This window comes from Phyllobates terribilis, unplaced genomic scaffold, assembly GCF_046119375.1.
Source record: "Phyllobates terribilis strain yellow unplaced genomic scaffold, ASM4611937v1 Scaffold_3__8_contigs__length_932513732, whole genome shotgun sequence".
Lineage (NCBI taxonomy): Eukaryota > Metazoa > Chordata > Amphibia > Anura > Dendrobatidae > Phyllobates > Phyllobates terribilis.
In genome coordinates this window covers 249491753-249518519 of record NW_027362763.1, presented here as the reverse complement: position 1 = coordinate 249518519, position 26767 = coordinate 249491753, and the positions used below count along the sequence as shown (strand labels likewise).

The window sequence follows — 26767 nt, the reverse complement described above, 5'->3', positions numbered from 1 at the left end:
TTGGAGTTTCATCTGTTATTTTAATAGAAATAAAGGGATAAAGATAATATTGATAATTAGTTATGATATCAAGATTTTCATAAACTAGTCTTTGGTTTATCAATTTCACTGTTCTACAGCCAAATTAGTTCAGAGACAAAAATAGTTGAACTTAAAGCGAACCTGTCAGCAGGATTTTGCTAAGTAAACTACAGGCAGTGCCATGTTGGTGCCATTACACTGATTAAAATTATACCTGAGGTGAATAAATCCGTCCTGTGGTTCTTGTGTAATCTTTATTTGCAGTTTGGAGATATTTAAATTCTTGTACTTCGGGGCGGGCTTGTGGGCAGGTTCTTTCCTTGGTGCTCTAGGCCAGATCAGCAAGATAAGACCTTGCCCACAGGCCCGTCCCTCTCTGTCTATCTGGCTGTCTGTCTCTATGATGAGGAACATAATTGTGCTTCGGGGCAGCCTGTGGGCAGGTCTTTTCTTGCTTATCTGGCCTACAGCACCACGATAAGACCCTGCCTACAGTCCCACCCCGGAGCACAGGCATATCATTAACTGAAAACTGCAAACACTGATTACACAAGAACCACAAGTCAGATTTCTTCACCTCAGGTATCATATTAATCAGTGCAGCAGCCCCAATATGACACTCTCTATAGTTTACTAAGCAAAATCCTGCTGACATGTTCACTGCAACTAATTTTGTTCTGCTGAAAATGAATATGATGCTTAAATTTGCTGATTGACTCTGATTTTCAAGATCCAGATGAGGTGGTAATAATTACTTTCACCTTTCATGCAGGTTTATAGGAAAAATACGTCTTTATTATTTCATCATCATTATTGCATTGTTAGTAGTTAGTCTATTACATCATCTATTTTGTCTATTGTGTCTTCAGTATTTTGTCATCTTAGGGTGACCAATCAAAAAACGCCAACTCAGCTCCGATAACGTAATCCTAATTACAGTTGCATCACCTACTTTTATAAATGCTCTCTGTGCAAGGTATACAGTTTTAGGATTTCTTAGCTTAGTTTCTTAGCATATTGACATTTATATATGTCTTTCAGATATCTCTTGTTCTTGCATTAACAAAGTGGATAGATTTTGCTACATATGTGGAGAAGTCACTTTTGCGTCACAAAGGCGAAACTTGACTACCATGATAAGGAAAGCCTACAACTTGTATTTTGGCTGCAGAATAGGCGATCAGGACAAAAGTTGGGCTCCACACATATGCTGCAATAGATGTGTATCACATCTTACCCAATGGTTGCATGGCAAGAGGTAATATATGCCTTTTGCAGTCCCAATGATCTGGAGAGAGCCAACCGATCACATTACCAATTGCTATTTCTGCTTGATGCCCCCCATTAGGAAAGGAGTTTCAAGGAAGAAGTGGACTTTACAGTATCCAAACATTCCATCTGAAATACGCCCAGTACAACATACAGAAGAACTGCCAGTTCCAAAAATACCAGAAACATTTTCAGTCAAGTGAGGAAGAAGAGGGCACTTGGTGTCATGAAGCATCTTCCTCTCACGACTGAACTGAACCACACCTTATAACACAAAAGGAACTAAAGAATCTTGTTAGAGATTTTGTTCTGTCCAAGAGTAATGCTGAGCTTTTAGGTGCCAGGCTACATCAGTGGAATCTCCTAGTGAGCGATGTTCGGATTTCTTTGTTCCACAACTGTGATAAAGACCTTGTCCAATAAAGGAATGGAGGCTCTTCATCGATTTGTCCAAAACAAGCCTAAAAGCTGTCTTGCTGCATAATGGCAATGCGCTACCTTCAATTCCAGTTGGTTATGCAGTCTACATGAAAAGAACCAATGACAACAAAAAACAGCTGTTGAGGTGCCTGAACTATGACCAACATTTGTAGCCCCTCTAGGGTGACTTAAAGATGGTTGCCATCTTACTTGGTCTCAAGTGTGGATTCACAAAGTACTGCCGCTTTCTGTGTGGGTGGGATAGTCGTGCAAGAGAATATAACTACAATAAAAGAGACTGGCCACTCGGACATTCACTTCAACCAGGGAGTAAAAATGTCCTACATCCATCACTTGTTGACACACATAAGATTTTGTTACCACCATTGAATATCAAGTTGGGCCTAATGAAGAACTTTGTAAAGGCAATGGATAAAAATGCAAAAGCATTCAAGAATCTCATTGATAAATTTCCAAGGTTGAGTGAAACACAGATAAAAGAAGGAGTCTTTATTAGACCTCAGATTCGTAAACTTCTTTAAGATGAGAAGTTTCTCCGTTCGTTGTAGGACAAGGAAAAGGCTGCATGGGAAGGATTCGCATTAGTGGTAACTAATTTTTTGGAAAACTCAAGAGCAGATAACTATGAAGAGTTGGTTGTAAAATCTAGTCAAAACAGATAAGGATTTTGGCTTTAACGTGTCCTTAAAGATTAATTTCTTACATGCGCATATAGCCTTTCTTCCACCAAATTGCGGAACAGTGAGCGACGAGCACAGTGAGAGATTTCACCAAGATATTGCGGCTACGGAGAAAAGATATCAAGGAAAATAAAATTCATCAATGCTTGAAGATTACTGTTGGACAATTGTAAGAGATGATCCGATGCAGGAGTACAAGAGACAAGCAAAAAAGAGTTGTCACTAAATGAGGACCAAATTTTGTAGTGCAATTTATGTAACTTTTTATAATTCGTAATAGTGTTTAGACATGTTTTAGTTGTTTGATTTCTTGCTAAGTTTCCTCTAAATAAATATCAGAAAAAAAAAAAAATAATGTTTCAAAGTACTGAAACTTTTATGCCTTAATAACTTTATTAGACTCCATTTATTTTGAGTGTATAATGTGTATATACAGTACAGACCAAAAGTTTGGAGACACCTTCTCATTTAAAGATTTTTCTGTATTTTCATGACTATGAAAATTGTACATTCACACTGAAGGCATCAAAACTATGAATTAACACATGTGGAATTATATACTTAACAAAAAAGTGTGAAACAACTGAAAATATGTCTTATATTCTAGGTTCTTCAAAGTAGCCACTTTTTGCTTTGATGACTGCTTTGCACACTCTTGGCATTCTCTTGATGAGCTTCAAGAGATAGTCACCTGAAATGGTCTTCCAACAATCTTGAAGGAGTTCCCAGAGATGCTTAGCACTTGTTGGCCCTTTTGCCTTCAGTCTGCGGTCCAGCTCACTCCAAACCATCTCGATTGGGTTCAGGTCTGGTGACTGTTGAGGCCAGGTCATCTGGCGTAGCACCCCATCACTCTCCTTCTTGGTCAAATAGCCCTTACACAGCCTGGAGGTGTGTTTGGGGTCATTGTTCTGTTGAAAAATAAATGATGGTCCAACTAAACGCAAACTGGATAGAATAGCATGCCGCTGCAAGATGCTATGGTAGCCATGCTGGTTCAGTATGCCTTTAATTTTGAATAAATCCCCAACAGTGTCACCAGCAAAGCACCCCCACACCATCACACCTCCTCCTCCATACTTCACGGTGGGAACCAGGCATGTAGAGTCCATCCGTTCACCTTTTCTGCGTCGCACAAAGACACGGTAGTTGGAACCAAAGATCTCAAATTTGAACTCATCAGACCAAAGCACAGATTTCCACTGGTGTAATACCTATTCCTTGTGTTCTTTAGCCCAAACAAGTCTCTTCTGCTTGTTGCCTGTCCTTAGCTGTGGTTTCCTAGCAGCTATTTTACCATGAAGGCCTGCTGCACAAAGTCTCCTCTTAATAGTTGTTGAAGAGATGTGTCTGCTGCTAGAACTCTGTGTGGCATTGACCTGGTCTCTAATCTGAGCTGCTGTTAACCTGCGATTTCTGAGGCTGGTGACTCGGATAAACTTATCCTCAGAAGCAGAGGTGACTTTTGGTCTTCCTTTCCTGGGGCGGTCCTCATGTGAGCCAGTTTCTTTGTAGCGCTTGATGGTTTTTGCAACTGCACTTTGTGACACTTTCAAAGTTTTCCCAATTTTTCGCACTGACTGACCTTCATTTCTTAAAGTAATGATGGCCACTTGTTTTTCTTTACTTAGCTGCTTTTTTCTTGCCATAATACAAATTCTAACAGTCTATTCAGTAGGAATATCAGCAGTGTATCCACCAGACTTCTGCACAACACAACTGATGGTCCCAACCCCATTTATAAGGCAAGAAATCCCACTTACTAAACCTGACAGGGCACACCTGTGAAGTGAAAACCATTTCCAGTGACTACCTCTTGAAGCTCATCAAGAGAATGCCAAGAGTATGCAAAGCAGTCATCAAAGCAAAAGGTGGCTACTTTGAAGAACCTAGAATATAAGACATATTTTCAGTTGTTATACACTTTTCTGTTAAGTATATAATTCCACTTGTTAATTCATAGTTTTGATGCCTTCAATGTGAATGTACAATTTTCATAGTCATGAAAATATAGAAAAAACTTTAAATGAGGTGTCTCCAAACTTTTGGTCTGTACTGTATTTATATAGTTAAACGTAAGAGTTTATTCATATCAACGAAGATGTTTGAGTGTTGATCGGACCACACCCGGACTGAAGGCTGACTAATTAAAGTCAATGTGACCAAAACAGTACTCACGACACTTCTGTTGATGTGCCAAAGTAGGATCCTATCCCATTGAAATCTTGGCGAAAACTTGGCATTCGGGTAAATGATGAAAGAAGATAATTTTATTGTGTGCAGGCAATGCAAAAATAAAGAAGATGTTTCTGTCATACAATGACCTTCATGAGTTAGACAGATTGCTGTGTATATAAGGATACAGGTAACTACGAATGCTCTGGATGAACAGCATGTGCTGCGGTAACCTAAACGTCTGACTCTTCTTGGATTGCATGCACACAATAAAATTATCTTCTTTCATCATTTACCTGAGTGCCAAATTTTCTCTAATAATTTAAGTCAATGGACCAATTCACATGTATGATTTCCCGCACAGATTGAAGCCTGTACTATACTGATCTAATGGTCTGATTCTTAGACAAGACTCCCTCATTTGGAGCTACTGGGTTTGTAAAAAATAGATAGCAATCACACACAAGAGGGATGCAACTCAGATGTTCTTTCCCCTAGTGAAACACAGACGAGTTTTCCAGAATTTGAATTAATACAACCTAAGTAGATTCTAAAGAAGCATTAAAATATCTTGAGAAATAAAGACGCGGTCCACCTTTAAATCAAAGCAACAACGTTATCTTTAATAATTACTAATTGATGTCTATATTCTGTTTAATCAAATACTATTAGATCTGAAAAAATGTATGTATCTTTAATGGTAGTGATGGTTAACACATGAATGTTTTTTCCCGACTAAACTTTGTTAATATATTAGTATTTTATTAAAAATCCTTTTTAAAATATTATTTAACCAAGTCATTGTCAGCCATAATATCAAGTAGCTTTGTACTTTACATGTCATCTAATAGACAGTTGTGTGCTTCTTTAGGGTAACAATGAGTCTCATTTTCTATTGGACCCCTGCTCTTTGTGGCATATACATTTATTGATACGGCGGTAATTTACCATTTGGAGTTTCAATAAAGTGATGGCTATAATGTTTAATATTAGTTATGACATCAAGGTTTTCATAGAGAAGTCTTTGGCTTATAGATTGTTTACTTTAAAGGGGTATTCCCATCTCCAAGATCCTATTCCAATATGGAATAGGTGTAATAATAAATAATATTAGCAAATACCTCCAATTAGAAATGTAGTATAGTTTTTCTGATTCGCTATGTCTCTTTCCTCATGTGCAGGCATTGCAGGACCTTAGGTATCCATGGTTACGACCACTGATTTAGTGACAGTTAGTTAGCTAATTGCTAGTGGTCGTAACCATGGATACCTAAGGTTCTAACCATGGATACCTAAGGTCCTGCAATGCCTGCGCATGAGGAAAGAGGCGCAGCGAATCAAATAACCTATACTACCTTTCTAATTGGAGGCATTTTCTTATATTATTATTATTACACCTACTACATAACGGGATAGGATCTTGGAGATGGAAATACTCCTTTAAGACTACATATATTTTGAGTACATAAATTGTTCTCGAGTTTCATATATGGCATGTCCACCCAAACTCGTCCCTGGAAATATCATAAAAAATAGAAATTCTAAATTTTTCACAAACCAAATGTAATGCTACTCACAGATCATGTTTAAGCCATAAAGAAACTCCGATGTATAATTTATATCAGACTTACTTAAAAGAGTAAGTCACTTTATCTTTACTTTAACAAATATGATTGGGACATGATTTTGTGAAACTTATTACTGATATAAGTATGACAGGTTCTCCTCTTGCTCATTAGTGTGGCTTTCCTCACAGACTGCACACCTCTCCAGTCCGTACAATGACCACTGGTAGAGGAGCATCTAACCAGACCTGTCCATCAGCTCCTCTTCCAATAGGAAGGCAGCCTTCCCATGTGAGGTGTTTTATCTGTTGGAGTAGACTGATGGACAGGTCTGCTCAGATGTTCCTCCACTAGCAGCCATATTATGGACTGGAGAGCTGTGCAGTCTGTGAGGAAAGCTGCACCACAAGTACAAGGGACAAACCTGTCATACCTATATAATAGTGACACAAAATCATGTCCCCAACACATCTGTTAAAATAAAGATAATGTGGCCGACCCCATTACCTCATTGTGCAGCCAGCTAAAGACAGTGTAACACAAAAGCTACAAGAGGCAAAAAGTTCAACATTTTTAATGAAACCCATTGGTAAAAATAAATTTTTAGCCCCAATTACATGCAGTTAAGTTAGAAAAAAATTATCCTTAAAAGGTTGACAACCACTTTAAACCACCTTCGATCATAATCAAATATAATTTTATTTACAAAATTCTTCAAATTCATAACTAATTTCAAGAACTTTTTTTTTCAGGATTTGGAGATCTTGGGATAACCTTTAAGCAACCCAATATTACGAATCATGGCAATAATACCACATGCTCTAGAGATAGCCGGGTCAACCAAGTAGTCTTCCCCGTGGCTTACTCAATTCTCTTCATTGCTGGATTCTTAATGAACGGCTTAGCAATTATTGTGTTTTTCCAGTTACCAAGCAAATCTAATTTCATAATTTTTCTAAAAAACTCAGTTATATCTGATACCTTAATGATCATGACATTTCCATTCAAGATTCTCGGAAAAGCAAGACTTGAACTTTGGCAGCTGAAAGGATTTGATTGTCGATTTACCTCAGTGGTGTTCTACTTCACTATGTACATTAGTATTATTTTCCTTGGACTTATCACTATAGATCGATATAAAAAAACTGTGAAACCATTTGACAACTCGGGTACAAAAAATCCACTTTCAGCCAAGATTTTATCAGCTTCAATATGGATTATTATGTTTTTTCTCTCATTACCCAATATGATTTTAACAAACCAGCCATTGACGCCTGAAAATGTCCGCAGCTGCGCATACCTTAAGTCTGAATTTGGGAAGACTTGGCATGAAGTTGTGACCGTCACGTGCCAGGTCATCTTTTGGGCAACATTTGCTATTATAGTGGTGTGTTATCTATTGATAACCAAAAAGTTGTTTGAATCGTATAAAAGGACTAGAAGGGAACAAACACAATCTAGAAAAAAAGTGAATGTAAAGGTGTTTATTATAATTGGCGTGTTTTTCATTTGCTTTGTCCCTTACCATTTTGCAAGGATTCCTTACACAATAAGTCAAACCCGGGAATGGTTCGGCTGCTCGCATCAATATGCACTTTTCTATCTCAAAGAGAGCACTTTGTTACTGTCTTCCTTGAATGCCTGCCTGGATCCCTTTATTTACTTCTTTCTTTGCAAATCATTTCGAAATTCATTGACTGCTATGTGGAAGAGAAAACAAGGGGGTTTCTTGGCTTTTTCACGACGGAGGTCATCTAAGCGATACACTATCAGTAATGCTGAGACCAATATATGAACTGCTCTGGAATAAATGATGTAGGATGGTAGAACTCTAAGTATGGCTAACATCGATATATTAATTTTTGTGTTACGTAATGTAATGTCTAGTAGGAATAAACATACATATTCAAATGTTTTGTTTTTTTTCTTGTTTTAGGAAATATATACTATAAGGTTCTATAAGATACTATAAGATCAAAAGATAACCCATCTTAAAAGTAAAAAATCACTTTCAGAAAGTTTGAATTCAAACTATTCTTGTAAAGTAAAATGACAAAGACAGATAGTCCTCGCCTTCTCCTGCTCCAGCAGCGACTCACCGCTGCTGCTCCAGTTTCTGGATTTTGGCCACAGGCGTGACGTCAGACCAACAATGCACATCACCACTGCAGCTAATCATTGAACTCAACAGCTTACATAGCCAGAGCTGCTGAGCTCATTGATTTGCTGCAGTGGTTATGTGAGCTGTCAACATCACATCAGTCTCTGCAGCCAAAACAGGGCGGCAAAGGAGAGCTGGGACTGGAGCAGTGGAATGTGGGGGCTGGGGGGGGGGGGATACTATCTAATTTTGATATTCTACATTACAGGAATCATTTTGGGTGTACTTTTATAAAAGTTGAAAACCCCTTTAAGGCATAGTTACTTAAATTATGTAGTATAAAGCATATCTGGGGTGAAGGTGTTGGGGACATGTGCTGGAAGGGGGCATAGAAATGAAACAAAGCACTAAGGCAGCAAACTAAACCTTTGTACCCAGTAAAGGAAAGTGTGTGACTCTGCAAATGTCTAGTAATGTGACTTTGTTTTCATTATTCTGCTTAATAGTCAAATTACTTTTCTGTTCTTTGGGGAATTCCATGGAGAGAAATTACATTAAATTAATTTTCGATTACAAATTAATGGGCAAAATCCTGTGTAATCTATGTGGAACACTGAGATAATGTCTCCAAGATTTAAAGAAATTTTTTGTGACATGCCTTATATTCTGCATGATGCTAGAGCATCTCTTGTCTGCATTGTGCCATTCCTCTGTTATCTCTCCTTTTAGATAGGATAATAGAGGAACGGTCCTGTGCAGACTTAGGAAAGAAGCTCTAGATGAGTTATTTCATGGGATACACATATGTGTATAATTCAAGTCTTATTAATACTATTAATCAGGGGCGTACATAGGAATCATGGGGCCCCATAGCAGAAGTTCTAATTGGGTCCCCCCCAAAAAAAACAAAATGTTAATAATTGTTGTGGTCACACAAGAGCAGATCTCACAACTTTCCATCCCTTACATAGTAATTTCCCCCCTGCTGTAGTCCTAGATCCCTCTTTCATTGCCCCATAAAGTGTCATGCCAACAAAAGTGTCCCCCAAGCACAGTATGATACCCCCATGGTGAATTCCTCCACATGCACAGTATAATGTCCCTACTGTACCCCACCTCAACTCCCAGGGCAAAGTATGGTGACCCCAACACAGTATGATCCCCCAACTGTAACCCCTTAGAGCTAGAGAGGATGATACATAATAAGGGAGGGTGTTATACATAAAAAAAGGTGAAACTATATAACTAAGGACGACGCTATACATAATAAGTGAGTACACTATATACTGAGTATGCTATACATAATACGGCTACATTCCTGCATCTGTATGCTGTGTTGGTGTGCTGCCCACTTTTACAGACGCATTGAGCATGTCCTATTCTGATCCTCAAAATCGGATCAGAACAGGACATTCTCTGACCCTCTTAGATCTCATTCTCAGATCCGTGATTTTCATGGATGTGTTATGTATCCATAAAACTCTACGAGTCGGTGGACCATGCGATAAAAAATTCTGGCAGCACACGGACATTTCACACAAATGTGAGAATGTGGCCTAAGGGATTTTACAGATAACATTATCACTCCAAGTCACACAGTGCAGATACAGAATAATATTTACATCCAGGAACTTACCGCTAACGTCTCATCTGATCAGAGTCAGTTTCTGCTGCTTCTTCTCCATCTGGTCAGACCTTCATGTCGACATCTCCCAGCCACAGCTCATCTTGTCACGATGATCAGTATACAGCCCTAAAAATAACAAGGTCACATATATTGTATATATACTTGTGTCTCCCCCACACTGCGCCCCTGAATACAGATATGTACCCCACCATTAATATACTATTAGCCACTTAGTAATCAAAATACAAAGTGATCAGCAGCACTGTGCCCCCCATTAACTATAATCTCTGCCGCCCAATAATATAAATTATTCAGTCTCTGTGACTCTCCCCAATTAACTGTAAAGCTATGTGCACACGGAAAAGATACAAGGCTTTACAGTACAAGCAAAGTGAAACCCCCATCATTGCTCTCTCCCAGCACCCCCAACATTGCTCTCTCCAGTCCCATCATTGCTCTCCCCATTGCCACCATCCCCATCATTGCTCTTCCCAGTCCCATCAGCCCCATCATTGCTTTCCCTAGCCCTACCATCCCCATCATTGCTCTCCCCAGCTCCATCAGCCCCATCATTGCTCTCCCCAGCCTCACCATCCCCATAATTGCGCCCACCATTGCCACCATCCCCATCATTGCTCTCCCCAGTCCCACCATCCCCATCATTCCTTTCCCCAGCCCCATCAGCCCCATCATTGCTCTCTCCAGCCCCACCATCCCCATCATTGTTCTCCCCAGCCCCGCCATCCCCATCATTGCTCTCCCCAGCTCCATCAGCCCCATCATTGCTCTCCCCAGCCCCACCATCCCCATCATTGCTCTCCCCAGCCCCATCAGCCCCATCATTGCTCTCCCCAGCCCCACCATCCACATCATTGATCTCCTCAGCCCCATCATTGCTCTCCCCATCGCCACCATCCCCATCATTGCTCTCCCCAGTCCCCCATCCCCATCATTGCTCTCCCCAGCTCTATTAGCCCCATAATTGCTCTCCCCAGCCCCATCAGCCCCATCATTGCTCTCCCCAGCACCACCATCCCCATTATTGCTCTCTGCAGCTCCGTCAGCCCCATCATTGCTCTCCCAAGACCCACCATCCCCATCATTGCTCTCCCCATCGCCACCATCCCCATCATTGCTCTCCCCAGCCCCACCATCCCCATCATTGCTCTCCCCAGCTCTATCAGCCCCAACAATGCTCTCCCCAGCCCCACATCCCCATCATTGCTCTCCCCAGCCCCATAATCTCCATCATTGCTCCGCCCAGCACCACATCCCCATCATTGCTCTCCCCAGCCGCCCCATCATCCCCATCATTTCTCTCTCCATCTCCCTCATTGCTCTCCCCAGCCCCACAATTGCTCTCCCCCACCTCCCCTCATTCTCCTGTTCCTCTCCCCAGCGTTTTAAGTAAAAAAAAAAAAAAAAACTTACCTCTCAGCACGCTCTCCTGCAGCATCCTCCGAGTTGCTGGCAACTTTCTTCCTGACCCAGGTGAGCGCTGCATGATGATGTCATCAAGCTGCGCGCGTCTGTGTCAAGGAGGAAGCAGAGAACGGATCCCTCCAGCTCCGCTGCCATTTTCTTCCTGTCAGCAGCAGAGCTGCAGGGATCGCTCCATGCCCGCTGCGTGCAGGGAGCAGCTGCACCAGCAGCGGTATGTCCTCCCTTGGACTGCTATGGGGCCCCCTCGCGTCACGGGCCCCATAGCAGTCGCGTGGCCTGCCGCTATTGGTGGTACGCCACTGCTATTAATAAGTAAGAAAACAGATATGTCAGAAGTGGTGACATCTTCAGGGTTCTTTTTTAATGTACCAAGTCTTATAACCAAAATTAAGTTTCAAAACAAGTGACTCCTAGTAATGTGGTGATTATAATAGAGCATTCATCCTTTTAAAATCATTGCAATATATTTTGGCTTTACTCATTGGGTAATATTGAAGCTTATTTAACAATTACAAAGTATGGCAATTTTCAAGAATAATTTTGGGGCATTTTTATAGAGAAGCAGTAATGCTTGATTCTAGATGTATGAAGCCCCCCTTGAAAAAAAAACGACTTTCGGCTACATCGGAAGCAACTTGGTGTAAAATAAAAACAGAATCCTAATGATCTCGATTGAAAGTTGATAGTTTTTTGGCTCATAAATCTTATTTGGTTAAAAATCAATTGTAATATTTGGTCCTGAAAAAAATAACAAACTTTATCCACTTCAAGATCCTTCCCTGATACGATTCCTTAAAATTCACACTATTGAACTGAAAATAACCTTAAAGCCTTCTTCACACGTCTGTTTTTCATGTCCGTATGTGGTCCGTTTTTTAATGACCGCAAATACGCACACTCATTGTATTCAATGGTGGTGCGCACATGTCAGCTTTTTCACACGGACAGTGTGTCTGTGTGAAAAACCCACAGACATGTCCTTTATTTTCCGGCACCACGGAGGAAATGCATGCCACACACATGCACACTGATGACACGTGGATGACATCAGTGTGACACGTACCCGAATGAAATTCTCAGGCAGCTGGGAAAAGCAGTACAGTTAGCGCTTTTTCAAGCCGCCGGTTGCCGACTAAACTATTATCATCTTTGCCTGGTCTCGCTGCAATCAGAGAGACCAATCAATGCTGATGACAGTTGTAGTCAGCACTGTCGTCTGTGAATAGCGCTAACTATAACTGTCATCATCCTCGCCTGGTCTCCCTGCAATCAGTGAGACCAGGCGATGCTGATGACAGTTGTACTCAGCACTGCCATCTGTGAATAGCGCACATTAAATTAATTAATTAATTCATGAAAAAAAAAATGGTGTGAGGTCCCCAATATTTCTACGAACCAGCTGAGGGAAAGCAGACAGCTGGGGGCTGGTGTTATTGTACGTGTCACACTGACAGCACAATAACACATGGATACGGACAGCACACGGACACATGGATGTCACACGGATGTCACATATGTACACACGGATGGCACACAGACACGGACCACGGATCTTACCAGTACTGTTTTTTTCACTACTGAAATCACAAGGACGTGTGGAGGAGGCCTAGAGGAAATTTGTCAGCAGGTTTTGCTATGTAATCTGAGAGCAGCACAATGTAGGGACAGAGACCTTGATTCTAGTTATATGTCGCTTACTAGGCTGTGTTTTGCTGTTTCCATAACATCAGTGTTTTATCAACAGGATATTATCCCTACAGGACTAGATGTCTTGTGTCTCCTCATCAACTTCTCTGTGTAACCCCGTCCACAACACTGATTAGCAACTTTCTGCCAATGTACAGTGTAAACAGAAAGCTGCCAATCAGTGGTGTGGTCGGGGTTATACAGAGTTCAGCATTTGAGCACTGCTACATATGCAGCAGGGAAAACAGTGATTGCATCAAAATGACAGCACGCGGACAAGAAAGTGACACATTGCTGAAATCAGGGTCTCTGCCCCTACATCCTGATACATACCTCAGATTACATGGCAAAAACGTAAAAATTCTCTTTAAATATTGAATACTTTTTGTTGTGTAACAATTTTCGCTATTGAACTCAAGTAGGGACAAACTGCAGCGCACCTTTTATACCATGCAGTTGTCAGAAGCATTGTATGAGTAGTGTTTTATAAACCTTTTTGTCAAAGCACCCAAGACATAAAAATAAATACCCGTCCCTTACCAATCAACAATAATCTAGAATGTTTTAGTGCACAATGATTTGAGAAATTGCAGGAAGTGTTCTTTTGTGCATAAAACCATAATGTGAAATTACATGTAAAAAAAACATAACCACATAAGCATTTAATAATGAACCAATTTTCAAAATCAATGGAGAAAAACCATGGCAGAACCAGAACTAAGATTTTAAAAGTAAAAACACAAATCAACCCCTAAATTCCATAGAACCACAAGCTAGGAATACTGGTCATTGAAGCTGAGGAATGTTTGAAGAGACTGATCAATATATTCAGGTTGCATAAATATCTAGAAACGTTTGCTGCACTTGCTCGTTACTATTCTCTTGTACAATTTTTTTTTTTACAAAAGAGCCCAAAGTCTGTAAACAAATTAAGAAATATATTTAAAAGGAATCTGTCACCAGATTTTGCCATCCCATCAGACTGATATATACTGTACTTGTATTTGTGTGGGAAAAGTTTCAGTAAACCTTGTATCTTTTTCTAGAAATCCATGGTCTGTGTATTCATATGAGTCCAGTGGGCAGAACTAATCAGTGATTGACAGTCTACACTGTATGTCTGTGTATGCAGAAACATCTGTCAATGACTGAGTAAGACCACCCACTGCATTCATAACCATATAAACACCAGGGATTTCAATGGAAAAAATACAAGATATACTGAATCTTTTCCTACAAATATATATACAGAGAGAGAGACAGATATGCATGTATATACACTGCTCAAAAAACAAAGGGAACACTCAAATAACACATCCTAGATCTGAATAAATGAAATATTCTCATTGAATACTTTGTTCTGTGCAAAGTTGAATGTGCTGACAACAAAATCACACAAAAATCATCAATGGAAATCAAGTTTATTAACCAATGGAGTCCTGGATTTGGAGTCACCCCCAAAATTAAAGTGGAAAAACACACTACAGGCTGATCCAACTTTGATGTAATGTCCTTAAAACAAGTCAAAATGGGGCTCAGTATTGTGTGTGACCTCCACGTGCCTGTATGACCTCCCTACAACGCCTGGGCATGCTCCTGATGAGGTTGCAGGTGGTCTCCTGTGGGATTTCCTCCCAGACCTGGACTAAAGCATCCGCCAACTCCGGGACAGTCTGTGGTGCAATGTGACGTTGGTGGATAGAGTGAGACATGATGTCCCAGATGTGCTCAATCGGATTCAGGTCTGGGGAACGGGCGGGCCAGTCCATAGCTTCAATGCCTTCATCTTGCAGGAACTGCTGACACACTCCAGCCACATGAGGTCTGGCATTGTCCTGCATTAGGAGGAACCCAGGGCCAACCGCACCAGCATATGGTCTCACAAGGGGTCTGAGGATCTCATCTCGGTACCTAATGGCAGTCAGGCTACCTCTGGCGAGCACATGGGGGGCTGTGTGGCCCTCCAAAGAAATGCTACCCCACACCATTACTGACCCACTGCCAAACCGGTCATGCTGAAGGATGTTGCAGGCAGCAGATCGCTCTCCACGGCGTCTCCAGACTCTGTCACATCTGTCACATGTGCTCAGTGTGAACCTGCTTTCATCTGTGAAGAGCACAGGGCGCCAGTGGCGACTTTGCCAATCCTGGTGTTCTGTGGCAAATGCAAAGCATCCTGCACGGTGTTGGGCTGTGAGCACAACCCCCATTTGTGGAAGCCGGACCCTCATACCACCCTTATGGAGTCGGTTTCTAACAGTTTGTGCAGACACATGCAAATTTGTGGACTGTTGGAGGTCATTTTGCGGGGCTCTGGCAGTGCTCCTCCTGTTCCTCCTTGCACAAAGGCGGAGGTAGTGGTCCTGCAGCTGGGTTGTTGCCCTCCTACAGCCCCCTACATGTCTCCTGGTGTACTGGCCAGTCTCATGGTAGCGCCTCCAGCCTCTGGACACTACACTGACACACAGCAAACCTTCTTGCCACAGCTCGCATTGATGTGCCATCCTGGATGAGCTGCACTACCTGAGCAACTTCTGTGGGTTGTAGAGTCCATCTCATGCTGCCACGAGTGTGAAAGCACAACCAACATTCAAAAGTGACCAAAACATCAGCCAGAAATCATTGGTACTGAGATGTGGTCTGTGGTCCCCACCTGCAGAACGACTCCTTTATTGAGTGTGTCTTGATAATTGCCAATAATTTCCATCTATTGTCTATTCCATGTGCACAACAGCATGTGTGATTGTCAATCAGTGTCGCTTCCTAAGTGGACAGTTTGATTTCACATAAGTTTGATTTACTTGGAGTTATTATATTCTGTTGTTTAAGTGTTCCCTTTATTTTTTTGAGCAGTGTATATAGATATAGAATCTATGTATGTATATATATATACATACACACACACACACACACACACACACACAGGTGCATCTCACTAAATTAGAATATCATCAAAAAGTTAATTTGTTTCAGTTCCTCAATACAAAAAGTGAAACTCATATATAGAGTCATTACAAACAGAGTGATCTATTTCAAGTGTTTATGTCTGTTAATGTTGATGATTATGGCTTACAGCCAATGAAAACGCAAAAGTCATTATCTCAGTAAATTACAATAATTAACAAAAAACACCATCAAAGGCTTCCTAAGAGCTTAAAAAGGTCCCTTAGTCTGTTTCAGTAGGCTCCACAATCATGGGTAAGACTACTGACTTGACAGATGTCCAGAAGGCAGTCATTGACACACTCCACAAGGTCCCAGAGTTCCAATTTTCATTTGGAAATCAAGGTCCCAGAGTCTGGAGGAAGAGTGGAAAGGCACACAATCCAAGCTGCTTGAGGTCTAGTGTAAGTTTCCACAATCAGTGATGGTTTGGGGAGCCATGTCATCTGCTGGTGTAGGTCCACTGTGTTTTATCAAGACCAAAGTCAGCGCAGCCATCTACCTGGAAATGTTAGAGCTAGTGTTGAGTGAGCATGCTCGACACTGCTCGGTACTCGCCCGAGCATCACGCTACTCGGGATGTTCGGCGAGCACCGAGCATTTCCGGGTTACTCGGGCGGGAGCTCTCTGCCAAGTTTGGCGCTCTTTACAGGGCCAATGAACATGCAGGGATTGCCAGCCAGTCACTGTAATGCCGCAGCCATCTTGGTTGTGGGCATTACATTGATTGGCTGGCCGCACAGCGTCACCTCGAGTATTTAAAACCGGGCGCCGCCATCTTGGACACAGACGGCCGGGATCAGCTAGTGTAGGGAAAGTGCTGCTGAGCTAGGGAGAGATTATAGTGCGAAAAAAGGTAGTGCAGGGTCTCTAAAGCCTGCCAAATCAAACAAACAGTCCTTCTCAGGACTAATATCCATCCCAGATATCAGGCAGGCAGGCAGGCTGTATAGGAGACGCAGTGGTTATACCAGCAAACGCTGCATTACTGTCCTGTGTGGTGCTGCTCAAATTGCTAGAATTAGCTCCAGGTCTCGGGGGCCAGGAAAAATCCTTTTTTTTTTATCTAAATCCTCTTTTTTTTTTTTTCCTCCTTCACACTGTACAAATACCCATCTTATTTACCTTTTGGTGTCCCCCCCCCCCAAAAAAAAAAAAAAAAGTGTGTCTGTGACAGTTCAGACACAAATATATCTGTTTAAAAGAGTCTGGTGTAGGCCAGAGAAATAGAAGTGTGGTTTTGCAGTTCCAAAGTTCAAACCTCTGTATTATCCACTTTTGGGCCATTTTTACCTAAAAAAAACAGTTTGAGTGTATCGCTCACTGTTCAGCCGCAAATATATCTATTTAAAAAAGTCTGGTATACCCCAGTAAATTATAACTGTGGTTTTGCCGTTCCATGGTTAAAAAACTCTATTATCCAGCTTTTGGTATTTTTTCCGTAAAGAAAAACAGTAATAGTGTCTCCTGATTGTTCAGACTCAAATATATCTGTTTAAAAGAGTCTGGTGTAGGCCCGAGAAATAGAAGTGTGGTTTTGCAGTTCCACTGGTCAAATCTCTGTATTATCCTGCTTTTGGCTTTTTTTGCCGTAAAGAAAAACAGTAATAGTGTCTCCTGATTGTTCAGACACAAATATATCTGTTTAAAAGAGTCTGGTGTAAGCCCGAGAAATAGAAGTGTGGTTTTGCAGTTCCACGGGTCAAATCTCTGTATTATCCTGCTTTTGGCACTTTTTTGCCGTAAAGAAAAACAGTAATAGTGTCTCCTGATTGTTCAGACACAAATATATCTGTTTAAGAGTCTGGTATACACCAGTAAATTATAACTGCGGTTTTGCCGTTCCACGGTAAAAAATCTCTATTATCCAGCTTTTGGTATTTTTTCCATAAAGAAAAACAGTAATAGTTTCTCCCTGATTGTTCAGATTGTTTAAAAGAGTCGGATGTAGGCCAGAGAAATAGAACTGTGGTTTTCCTCTTCAACGGTTCTAATCTCCTTTTTATTACCCTTGTTCCATTGATTGTGCGAGTGTAAGATATTTTACTTCATTTACAATGGGCAAGGCGCGTGGCAAGGGACGTGGAACTGGACGTTCCGGTGATGGTGCGTGCAGAGGACGGGGCCGTGGCCAAGGTGAAAATGTGCCACAACCAACAGCCACATCTTCTCGCTCCCACTTCTTGACCGAATTACTAGGGAAGCACAGAACAACACCAGTATTGCGAACTGATCAGTGTGAACAGGTTATTAATTGGATAGCAGATAATACTTCCAGTTACCTGGGCACCACCACCTCCGGTCTGTCTTCCACACGGTCAAATCTTAGTAGCCATGAGTCTCGACCGCATACTCCTCCTCACCCTGATGCTCCTTCCTCCCACCATGCCGAGTGTCATCAGACAGCAACTGATCCCACACTTGGACACTCTGAAGAGCTGTTCACTGGTCCAATTCCAGATTTGTGCCCCTCGCCTGCTCCGCTTGAAGTGGTGGAAGAGGAGATCCCATGTAGCGATGCCCAAATATTTGAACAGCCACGGCCACAGGAAGTCGACGCTGGCAATTTGTCACAAGAGGTGGACGATGACGAGTCACAATTGCCAGGAAGTGAGGAGGAGGATAGTTGTGCGCAAGTGGAAGAGGAGGAGGTGGTGGATGATCTAGTAACTGACCCAACGTGGCAGGAGGACATGCAGAGCGAGGCCAGCAGCACACAGGGGGAGGGAGGCAGAGAACCCCAACAGGCAGGAAGAAGCAGTGTGGTGGCCGCACACAGAAGGCAGGCAACAGTTCCCCGTAACACCAACACGAGGGACGTTGCCAGTACAACCTGTAGGTCTTCCAGAGTCTGGAATTTTTTTAAAGACTCTGCTGATAACCCCAAAAAGGCCATTTGTACCACCTGCCATGCCAGCATCAGCAGGGGTGACAAAACTACCAGCCTGACCACCACCAGCATGATCAGGCACATGGCAGCAAAGCACCCGACTTTGTAGGGTCCACGACCAGTGTCAGTGGGTGTCACCACTGCTTCTTCCACTGTTGTGCGTGCAATAGAACCCCCTGTTGTGTGTGCAAGGCAATCCCCTGTCCATACTGCATGCAAAGATGCCCCCTCCTCTCAGTCTTCACTTGTTATGGCAGTTTCTCAAGAAACAGCATCAACGTCCACATCCACGTCCCACCGCAGCGTTCAATTGTCCATATCCCAGACCTTTGAACGAAAGTGGAAATTCGCAGCCAACGCCCCACAGGCCACAGTCCTAAATTCGCACATTTCACGACTGCTTGCATTGGAAATGCTGCCTTTTAGGCTGGTGGAGACGGAATCCTTCCGCAACCTTATGGCGGTGACTGTCCCTCGGTACTCGGTCCCCAGCCGACACTATTTTGCCCGATATGCCATCCCCGCACTACACAAGCACGTGTCCCAAAACATCTGCCGTGCCCTCAACAACGCAGTTACTGGGAGAGTCCACCTGACAACGGACACGTGGACAAGTGCTTGTGGCCAGGGACGGTACATCTCCCTGACGGCACACTAGGTAAACATAGAGGAAGCCGAGACCCAGTCGGACCTTGGGACGGGACACATCCTCCCCACACCGAGGATTGCGGGCCCTATGTCAGTCAGAGTTGCCCCCACAGTGTACAGCTCCTGCGCATCATCCTCCTCCTCATGTTCAGCTTCCATCTCAGATATCACCACATCAGTTACAAGCTGGAAGCACTGCAGTACTGCCTCCGCCAAGAGGCAACAGGCTGTGCTGAAACTCATAAGCTTAGGTGATAAACCTCACACTTGTGAGTTGTGGACAGCTGTGAAAGAGCAGGCAGATCTGTGGCTGAGACCGCTGAACCTACATCCAGGCATGGTGGTGTGTGACAATGGCCGTAACCTGGTGGCGGCTCTGAGGCGAGGCGAGATCACACATGTACAATGCCTGGCTCATGTGCTTAACCTCGTGGTTCAGCGGTTTCTTAAATCGTACCCCGAGTTGCCAGATCTGCTCGTCAAAGTACGCCGCCTGTCAGTTTATTTTCGCAAGTCGGCTACAGCTTCCGCCGCCCTTGTTGTGTTGCAGCAGCGTTTGCAGCTTCCGTCACACTGACTGGTGTGTGATGTCCCCACACGTTGGAACTCTACCCTCCACATGTTGCAAAGGATTTGTGAGCAGAAGAGAGCAGTTGTGGAGTACCAGCTGCAACAAGGCCGTTGATATTCAGGTCAGACTCCACACATAAGACCTCAGGAGTGGATCTGGATGTCTGACATATGTACCATCTTGACAAACTTTGAGGAGTCCACCAAGATGGTGAGTGGCAATGACGCCATCATTAGCGTCAGAATTCCACTTGTCTGTGTAGCACCCTGAGGATTCGGCTGCTACAGGGGTATTGCACCTCAACCCAGAGGTGTGATATTCCACTCCCGGGTAAGGATGGAGTGTGGAACTGAGCTCGGTAGGCTGCATGCACTACACACATCCCATTTCCGAGGAGCAGACCAACGGTACTCCCACTTAGAAATGTGCAGGTACGACCGAGTCTGTTCCTGGCTGGAGTGGGAGGGGGGTGGTACATCCCAAGTAGTGTAGGGGCAGATAGGGGGAGCAGCCTGGGTAAAGTTAGGAGCTCATTGGGTGCTGGTCACCTGAGCACACACATAGAGGGAGTATATAAGGTGGGCACCATCAGAGATCAGGGTCAGTCTGTCAGAGCCAGTAAGAAGCAGAGGTCCAGATGAGCCTGCAGAGAGAGAGTGGAGCAGAGAAGGAAAGACCCAGAGAGAGAAAAAGAAAGGACTCTGAGAACCCAAATTCAATCCCCGGGTGAAGAGTCGGCAATAGGGTACCGGATCCCAAACTGGTGGGGGCAAAAGCACACCCTAGCCAGAGACCGGAGGCCGTGGGCAGCGTCTGCCACGGCCACCAACCACATCCACCCCGAAGGCAGACCACGTGGAGGGTCAGGGAACCCAAGGCCAAGGGTCTCCCAACAGAAGGCCCGAGGGAGCTGGACCTAGGTGGATCACTAGTGGGGACGGCCAGAGGAAAGGTCAGAAGGAGAGCTCAGGGTCACGCTCCGGACTTGCTTGGGGGTTGGCTGGATCCAGGACCTGGTGGACGCAGCACGGCTCGGGTGGTCACTTGAAGCTGGAGTGACCGGAACATCAGCAGTGAGTAAATACCCTAAACTGCACAACCCGACTCTGTCTTCATTTAACATCTACGCTGCACCACCACAACCCCCATCCTCTGCACCTGACCCCCTGAGGCTATACCCCACCCGTTGGGGGTTATACCATCAAAAGCTGCACCAACACCATCAGCCTCAGCGGACCCTGCTGCAGCGGCGGCCATAGTGACCGCAATACAACGGGTGGCGTAGTCGACAATAAAGAACTTAACAACATCTGTAGGACTGCCACATACAACTGAGTTTGACACCCTGGGCACGGACCGGGTCACAGCCACTCGGAAGACTACAACTCCCATCTGATCCGGCTCCGGGTATTCCCCCTAAAGAATATGGCCCAGGGGGTGCGTCATCTGTCTTTTGCAACAATCTCTGTGTTAGAACTCTCCTGTTAGGTTTTTTTTAGTTTGCTGGTCACATGACCATTTTTGCCTATTTAATCCGGCTCCGCCCTCCTGGTCTTGCTGGACTTCATTGTATTTACTACTCTTGAGCTAGCTTGGTGCTCTGTTGCCGTTCTCTGTTAGTTTTGCTAGGTCTTCTGACCTCTATGCTTTTTGTTGTGTGTTTGTCTTTGACTGCTACTATTTCTGCTAGGAGGTGTCCAAACTTATCCCAGTCCCTAGTTCTTGTAGGGATCCCTCCCTCACATCTATAGGTCTTCGTTCAGACTAGCCGAGGACTTTAGCGGGTCTGATCGCAGGATCAGGTTCCCCGTTACATCGTAGGGATCTAGTTTAGTTCTATTGTAGGGACAGTTCTCCTGTCTTTCCTTAGTCCCTGTAGCAGATCATAACAGTAAGTCCAGCCCTAAAAGAAAAAAAAAAAAAAATTTTCTCTAAGGAAAGACCTCCAGTTTTCCATCATGGTCTCGGTTCAAGACTTGGCTCAACGCTTGCAGGGACTCTCTCTGGAGGTGGCCAAGCTCCAACAACACGTGAGTAGCTGTTCTGGAGCACATTTTGTGGAACCAAAGGTACGTCTGCCTGATTTATTTTTTGGCGAACAACAAGATTTTTTTTCTTTTAAAAATGCTTGTTTATTGTATTTTCGTTTGAGACCCGGATCCTCTGGTGATGAATCACAGCGCATAGGGTTCATAATGTCACTTTTGCGCAAAGATCCTCAGGGATGGGCCTTCTCTCTCCAACCTAGTGATCCGTGCTTTAGATCAGTGGATAGTTTTTTTTCTGCTTTTGGTTTGTTGTACGATGATCCTGATCGTGTCTCATCTGCTGAGTCTGAATTGAGACGTTTGAGGCAGGGATCAGGTAATGTGGAAAAATATTGTTCTCACTTCCGTCGGTGGTCTGCCCAGGTGGGGTGGAACGATTCAGCTTTGAAAAGCTTGTTTCTTGCAGGGCTAGGTGAAAGGGTTAAGGATTTACTGATTGCTTATCCCACACCTGGAAACTTGCAGGAGGCAATGCAATTAGCTATACGGGTGGACAGGAGACTGCGTGCAAGGGTTAATGAGAGCAAATCCTCTGCTATGTCAGCTCCGAGTCTTGAGAGGGTCTGTGCTGACAATGGAGAGCCGATGGAGATTGGGGCGATGGCACCCCGCTCTCAGGAAAAAGATCGCAGGCTTTCTGAAGGCTTGTGCTTCTATTGCGGAAATTCTGGTCATTTTATTAAGAACTGTGTGCTTCGTTTGAAGAAAGAAAAAAAAATGGTCAGTTATGCCCGTATTGCCTGTTTAAATTCTAAGGGAGTATTCCTATCTGCCACTACTGCTGCTCAGGATGAATTAATTGAATTTCGGGTATTTGTGGATTGTGGTTCTACTCTGAATGTGATTGATGGGGGATTCTTGGAAAAACTTAGATTAGAACCTAAAACTTTGTCATCCCCTATTGCTGTGGTTTCTGTTGATGGCTCTCCCTTGAAGAGTGTTACTCAAAAGGTCTGTGAATTTACCCTCACTATTAATGGTATTCACCAAGAAAATTTGGATTTGGTGGTATTGGATAATTTGCCTTCTCCAGTAATATTGGGGTTACCCTGGTTAAAATTGCACAATCCTGTACTGGATTGGTCTACCAATGAAATTAAGTCCTGGAGCCCTAAGTGTTATGACAAGTGTTGTAACGGACGTATTGCTGCTGTGGATAAAGGGGAATTGCCTGTACCTATTCAGGATTTTTGGAGAGTTTTTTCTGAGGAGGAGTCACAAATTTTGCCTCCCCATAGAGACTATGATTGTACCATTGAATTTGTCCCTGGAGCGACTCTTCCTAAAAGTCGTTTATTTAATCTTACTATTCCTGAGAGAAAGGCTTTAGAGGAATACATACAGACAAGCTTGGCCGCCGGTCACATTAGGCCTTCCAAGTCTCCTGTGGCTGTTGGATTTTTTTTTGTAAAAAAAAAAGATGGCGGTTTACGTCCTTGTCTGGACTTTCGTGAGATTAATAAAATTACTGTACGCAATCCTTACCCACTGCCATTGATTCCTGATTTATTTAACCAGTTAGTGGGGGCCAAGTGGTTCTCTAAAATTGATCTCCGGGGGGCATACAATTTGTTGCGCATGAAGGAGGGTGATGAATGGAAGACTGCTTTTAACACTCCTGTGGGTCATTTTGAGAATCTGGTTATGCCTTTTGGTCTTACCAATGCTCCAGCATTTTTTCAGAATCTTATTAATGACATCCTTAGACCTTTAATCTGCAAAAATGTGGTTGTGTATTTGGATGACATTCTGATTTATTCGCCTGATCTGGAGTCTCATTGGCGGAGCGTACGTGAGGTATTACAGTTATTAATGGACAATTCGCTTTTTGCTAAGCTGGAGAAATGTGAGTTCGCTGTACAGAGAATTAGTTTTTTGGGCTACATTATCTCCAGTGAAGGTTTTGAGATGGACCCGGTTAAAGTTCAAGCTGTGCAGGAATGGCCTAGGCCTATTGGTTTGAAATCGATACAGAGGTTTTGGGTTTCACCAATTATTACAGAAAATTCATAAAAAAATTTTCTATTATTGTCAAACCGCTGACCGATCTCACCAGGAAAGGTGCTAATGCTGTTCAGTGGACTTCTGAGGCCATTGAAGCTTTTGTGTTTCTAAAGGAGAGGTTCACCTCTGCTCCCATCCTTATGCAGCCTGATGTGACTAAGCCGTTTTTGGTTGAGGTTGATGCTTCTTCGGTGGGGGTCGGTGCGGTGTTGTCTCAGGAAAACAAGGATGGAGTACATCCCTGTGCCTTTTTTTCAAAAAAATTTTCTGAGACTGAACTTAATTACGATATTGGTAATCGGGAATTGCTGGCGATTAAACTCGCATTTGAACACTGGCGTCACTTCTTGGAAGGTGCTGAATTTCCCATTCAGGTTTTCACTGATCATAAAAATCTGATCTATCTTGATGCTGCCAAGCGCTTGAATGCCCGTCAGGCTAGGTGGGCACTTTTTTTCTCGCGGTTTAATTTTTCCGTTACTTACATCCCGGGTACCAAGAATGTTAAAGCGGATGCTTTGTCTCGCAGCTTTTCTCCCATGGTCGGTGTTGAGGAGGAAGAGGAGAGCATTTTACAAGAAGGTGTTGTGATTGCTGCTTTGGACTCCGTTTTGGAGGATGAGATTCTTAAAGCTCAGGAGAATGCCCCATCTAACACTCCCCATGGGAGGTTGTTTGTGCCTAGGACCTTTAGGAGAGATTTGTTTGTTGAGTGTCATGAGTCTCGGTTGGCAGGTCATCCAGGAATTTCTGAGACCAAGAGACTTGTGGGTTGCAGTTTTTGGTGGCCTGGATGGCAGAAGGAAGTCATTAAGTGGGTGCGCCAATGTACTGTGTGTGCTAGATCCAAGTCTTCGCATGCTCCTGCTGCGGGGTTGCTTTGCCCTCTGGAGGTTCCTAGTGCACCTTGGACACATCTGGCTATGGACTTTATTACTGACCTTCCCCCCTCTGAAGGTTTCACGGTCATCTGGGTGGTCGTGGACCGTTTTAGCAAGATGTGTCACTTGGTTCCCTTCATCAAACTGCCTTGCGCTAAGACACTCTCTAAGGCCTTTGTCAAGGAAATTGTCAGACTACATGGTGTTCCTACTGACATTGTTTCTGATAGGGGACCTCAGTTCGTGGCTCGTTTTTGGCGTGCCTTTTGTGACAGGTTGGGAGTTCATTTGTCATTTTCATCTGGGTATTATCCTGAGTCTAATGGCCAGACAGAAAGGAAGAACCAGGATGTTGAGCAGTTCTTGCGTTGTTTTGTGGCAGACAATCAAGAGGGGTGGTCTGAGTTTCTGCCACTTGCTGAATTTGCTCTTAACAACCACACTTCCTCTTCTGCTGGGTGTTCGCCTTTTTTTTGTTGTTCTGGGAGACATCCGTCTTTTGGGTCATTCTCCAAATTGGTTTCGGCTGTGCCTGAGGAGGAGAGTATTTCCGGTGATTTGGAGAGAGTTTGGACGGATGTGCGTGGTAATCTTCAGGAGGCTAACAAAAAATCTAAGAGGTACTTTGATAGGAAACGGCAAGAGGTTTTGTTTGCTGTTGGTGACATGGTTTGGTTGTCCTCTGAGAATCTGCGATTGAGGATTCCTTCTAAAAAATTGGGTCCCAAGTTCGTAGGGCCCTTTAAGGTGCTTCAGATAGTTAACCAATCTGCTGTTAGGTTGGAGGTTCCTACGTCCTGGAAGATTAACCCGGTGTTTCATGTTTCTCTGTTGAAAAAAGCTGATGTGTCTGATGGTGACGCCTCTGCCACTGTTCCTCTGGTGGTGGAGGGCGGGGAATATGAAATTTCCCGCATCCTAAATTCTAGACGGTATAGAGGGAGTTTGCAGTATCTCGTCGCTTGGAAGGGTTTCAGACCTGAGGATAACTCATGGGTGAGGGCGGATGATGTTCCTGCTTCCAGACTTGTCAGAGCGTTTCACAGGAGGTTTCCTGGTAAGCCTGGGCCTAGGGGATCCGGAGGATCCTCTTAGAAGAGGGGGTACTGTTAGAACTCTCCTGTTAGGTTTTTTTCAGTTTGCTGGTCACATGACCATTTTTGCCTATTTAATACGGCTCCGCCCTCCTGGTCTTGCTGGACTTCATTGTATTTACTACTCTTGAGCTAGCTTGGTGCTCTGTTGCCGTTCTCTGTTAGTTTTGCTAGGTCTTCTGACCTCTATGCTTTTTGTTGTGTGTTTGTCTTTGACTGCTACTATTTCTGCTAGGAGGTGTCCAAACTTATCCCAGTCCCTAGTTCTTGTAGGGATCCCTCCCTCACATCTATAGGTCTTCGTTCAGACTAGCTGAGGACTTTAGCGGGTCTGATCGCAGGATCAGGTTCCCCGTTACATCGTAGGGATCTAGTTTAGTTCTATTGTAGGGACAGTTCTCCTGTCTTTCCTTAGTCCCTGTAGCAGATCATAACACTCTGCAGAGAATTAAAAAGGAGGCATTGCAGCCAGAGTATGATGAGATGGATCAAGAAGCCATAGCGGTCGATTACACACAGCCCAGCCTCATCTCATCCCAACGTGCATTGGTGGACAATGAGGGAGAGGAGGAGGAGGAGGAAGAACAGGAGCTGGTATCATGCGCAGTAGACGGTAGTACTTGTACAACTGTCATACCGTCGGTTCAGGCTTGGGTGGCCTGAGGACAGGGGGGAGGAGG

General features: G+C 43.7%; 2 protein-coding genes across 6 annotated transcripts in view; one reads left to right on the top strand and one right to left on the bottom strand.

Annotated features, from left to right (window-relative positions):
- Nucleotides 1-8062, top strand: part of P2RY12 (purinergic receptor P2Y12) — a 45041-nt gene extending 36979 nt beyond the window's left edge. For 3 of the 5 annotated variants that reach the window (XM_073674726.1, XM_073674725.1, XM_073674727.1), the window contains exon 3: nt 6904-8062. In XM_073674726.1, the coding sequence (XP_073530827.1) occupies nt 6904-7946 (1043 nt within the window). In that variant the 3' untranslated portion in view covers nt 7947-8062. Of the gene's footprint in view, nt 1-1369; nt 2906-6903 lie in introns of those variants that run through there. The other 2 variants (XM_073674728.1, XM_073674729.1) reach the window with 1 other exon arrangement.
- Nucleotides 1-26767, bottom strand: part of MED12L (mediator complex subunit 12L) — a 981938-nt gene that overhangs the window by 382952 nt on the left and 572219 nt on the right. The window lies entirely within an intron of this gene.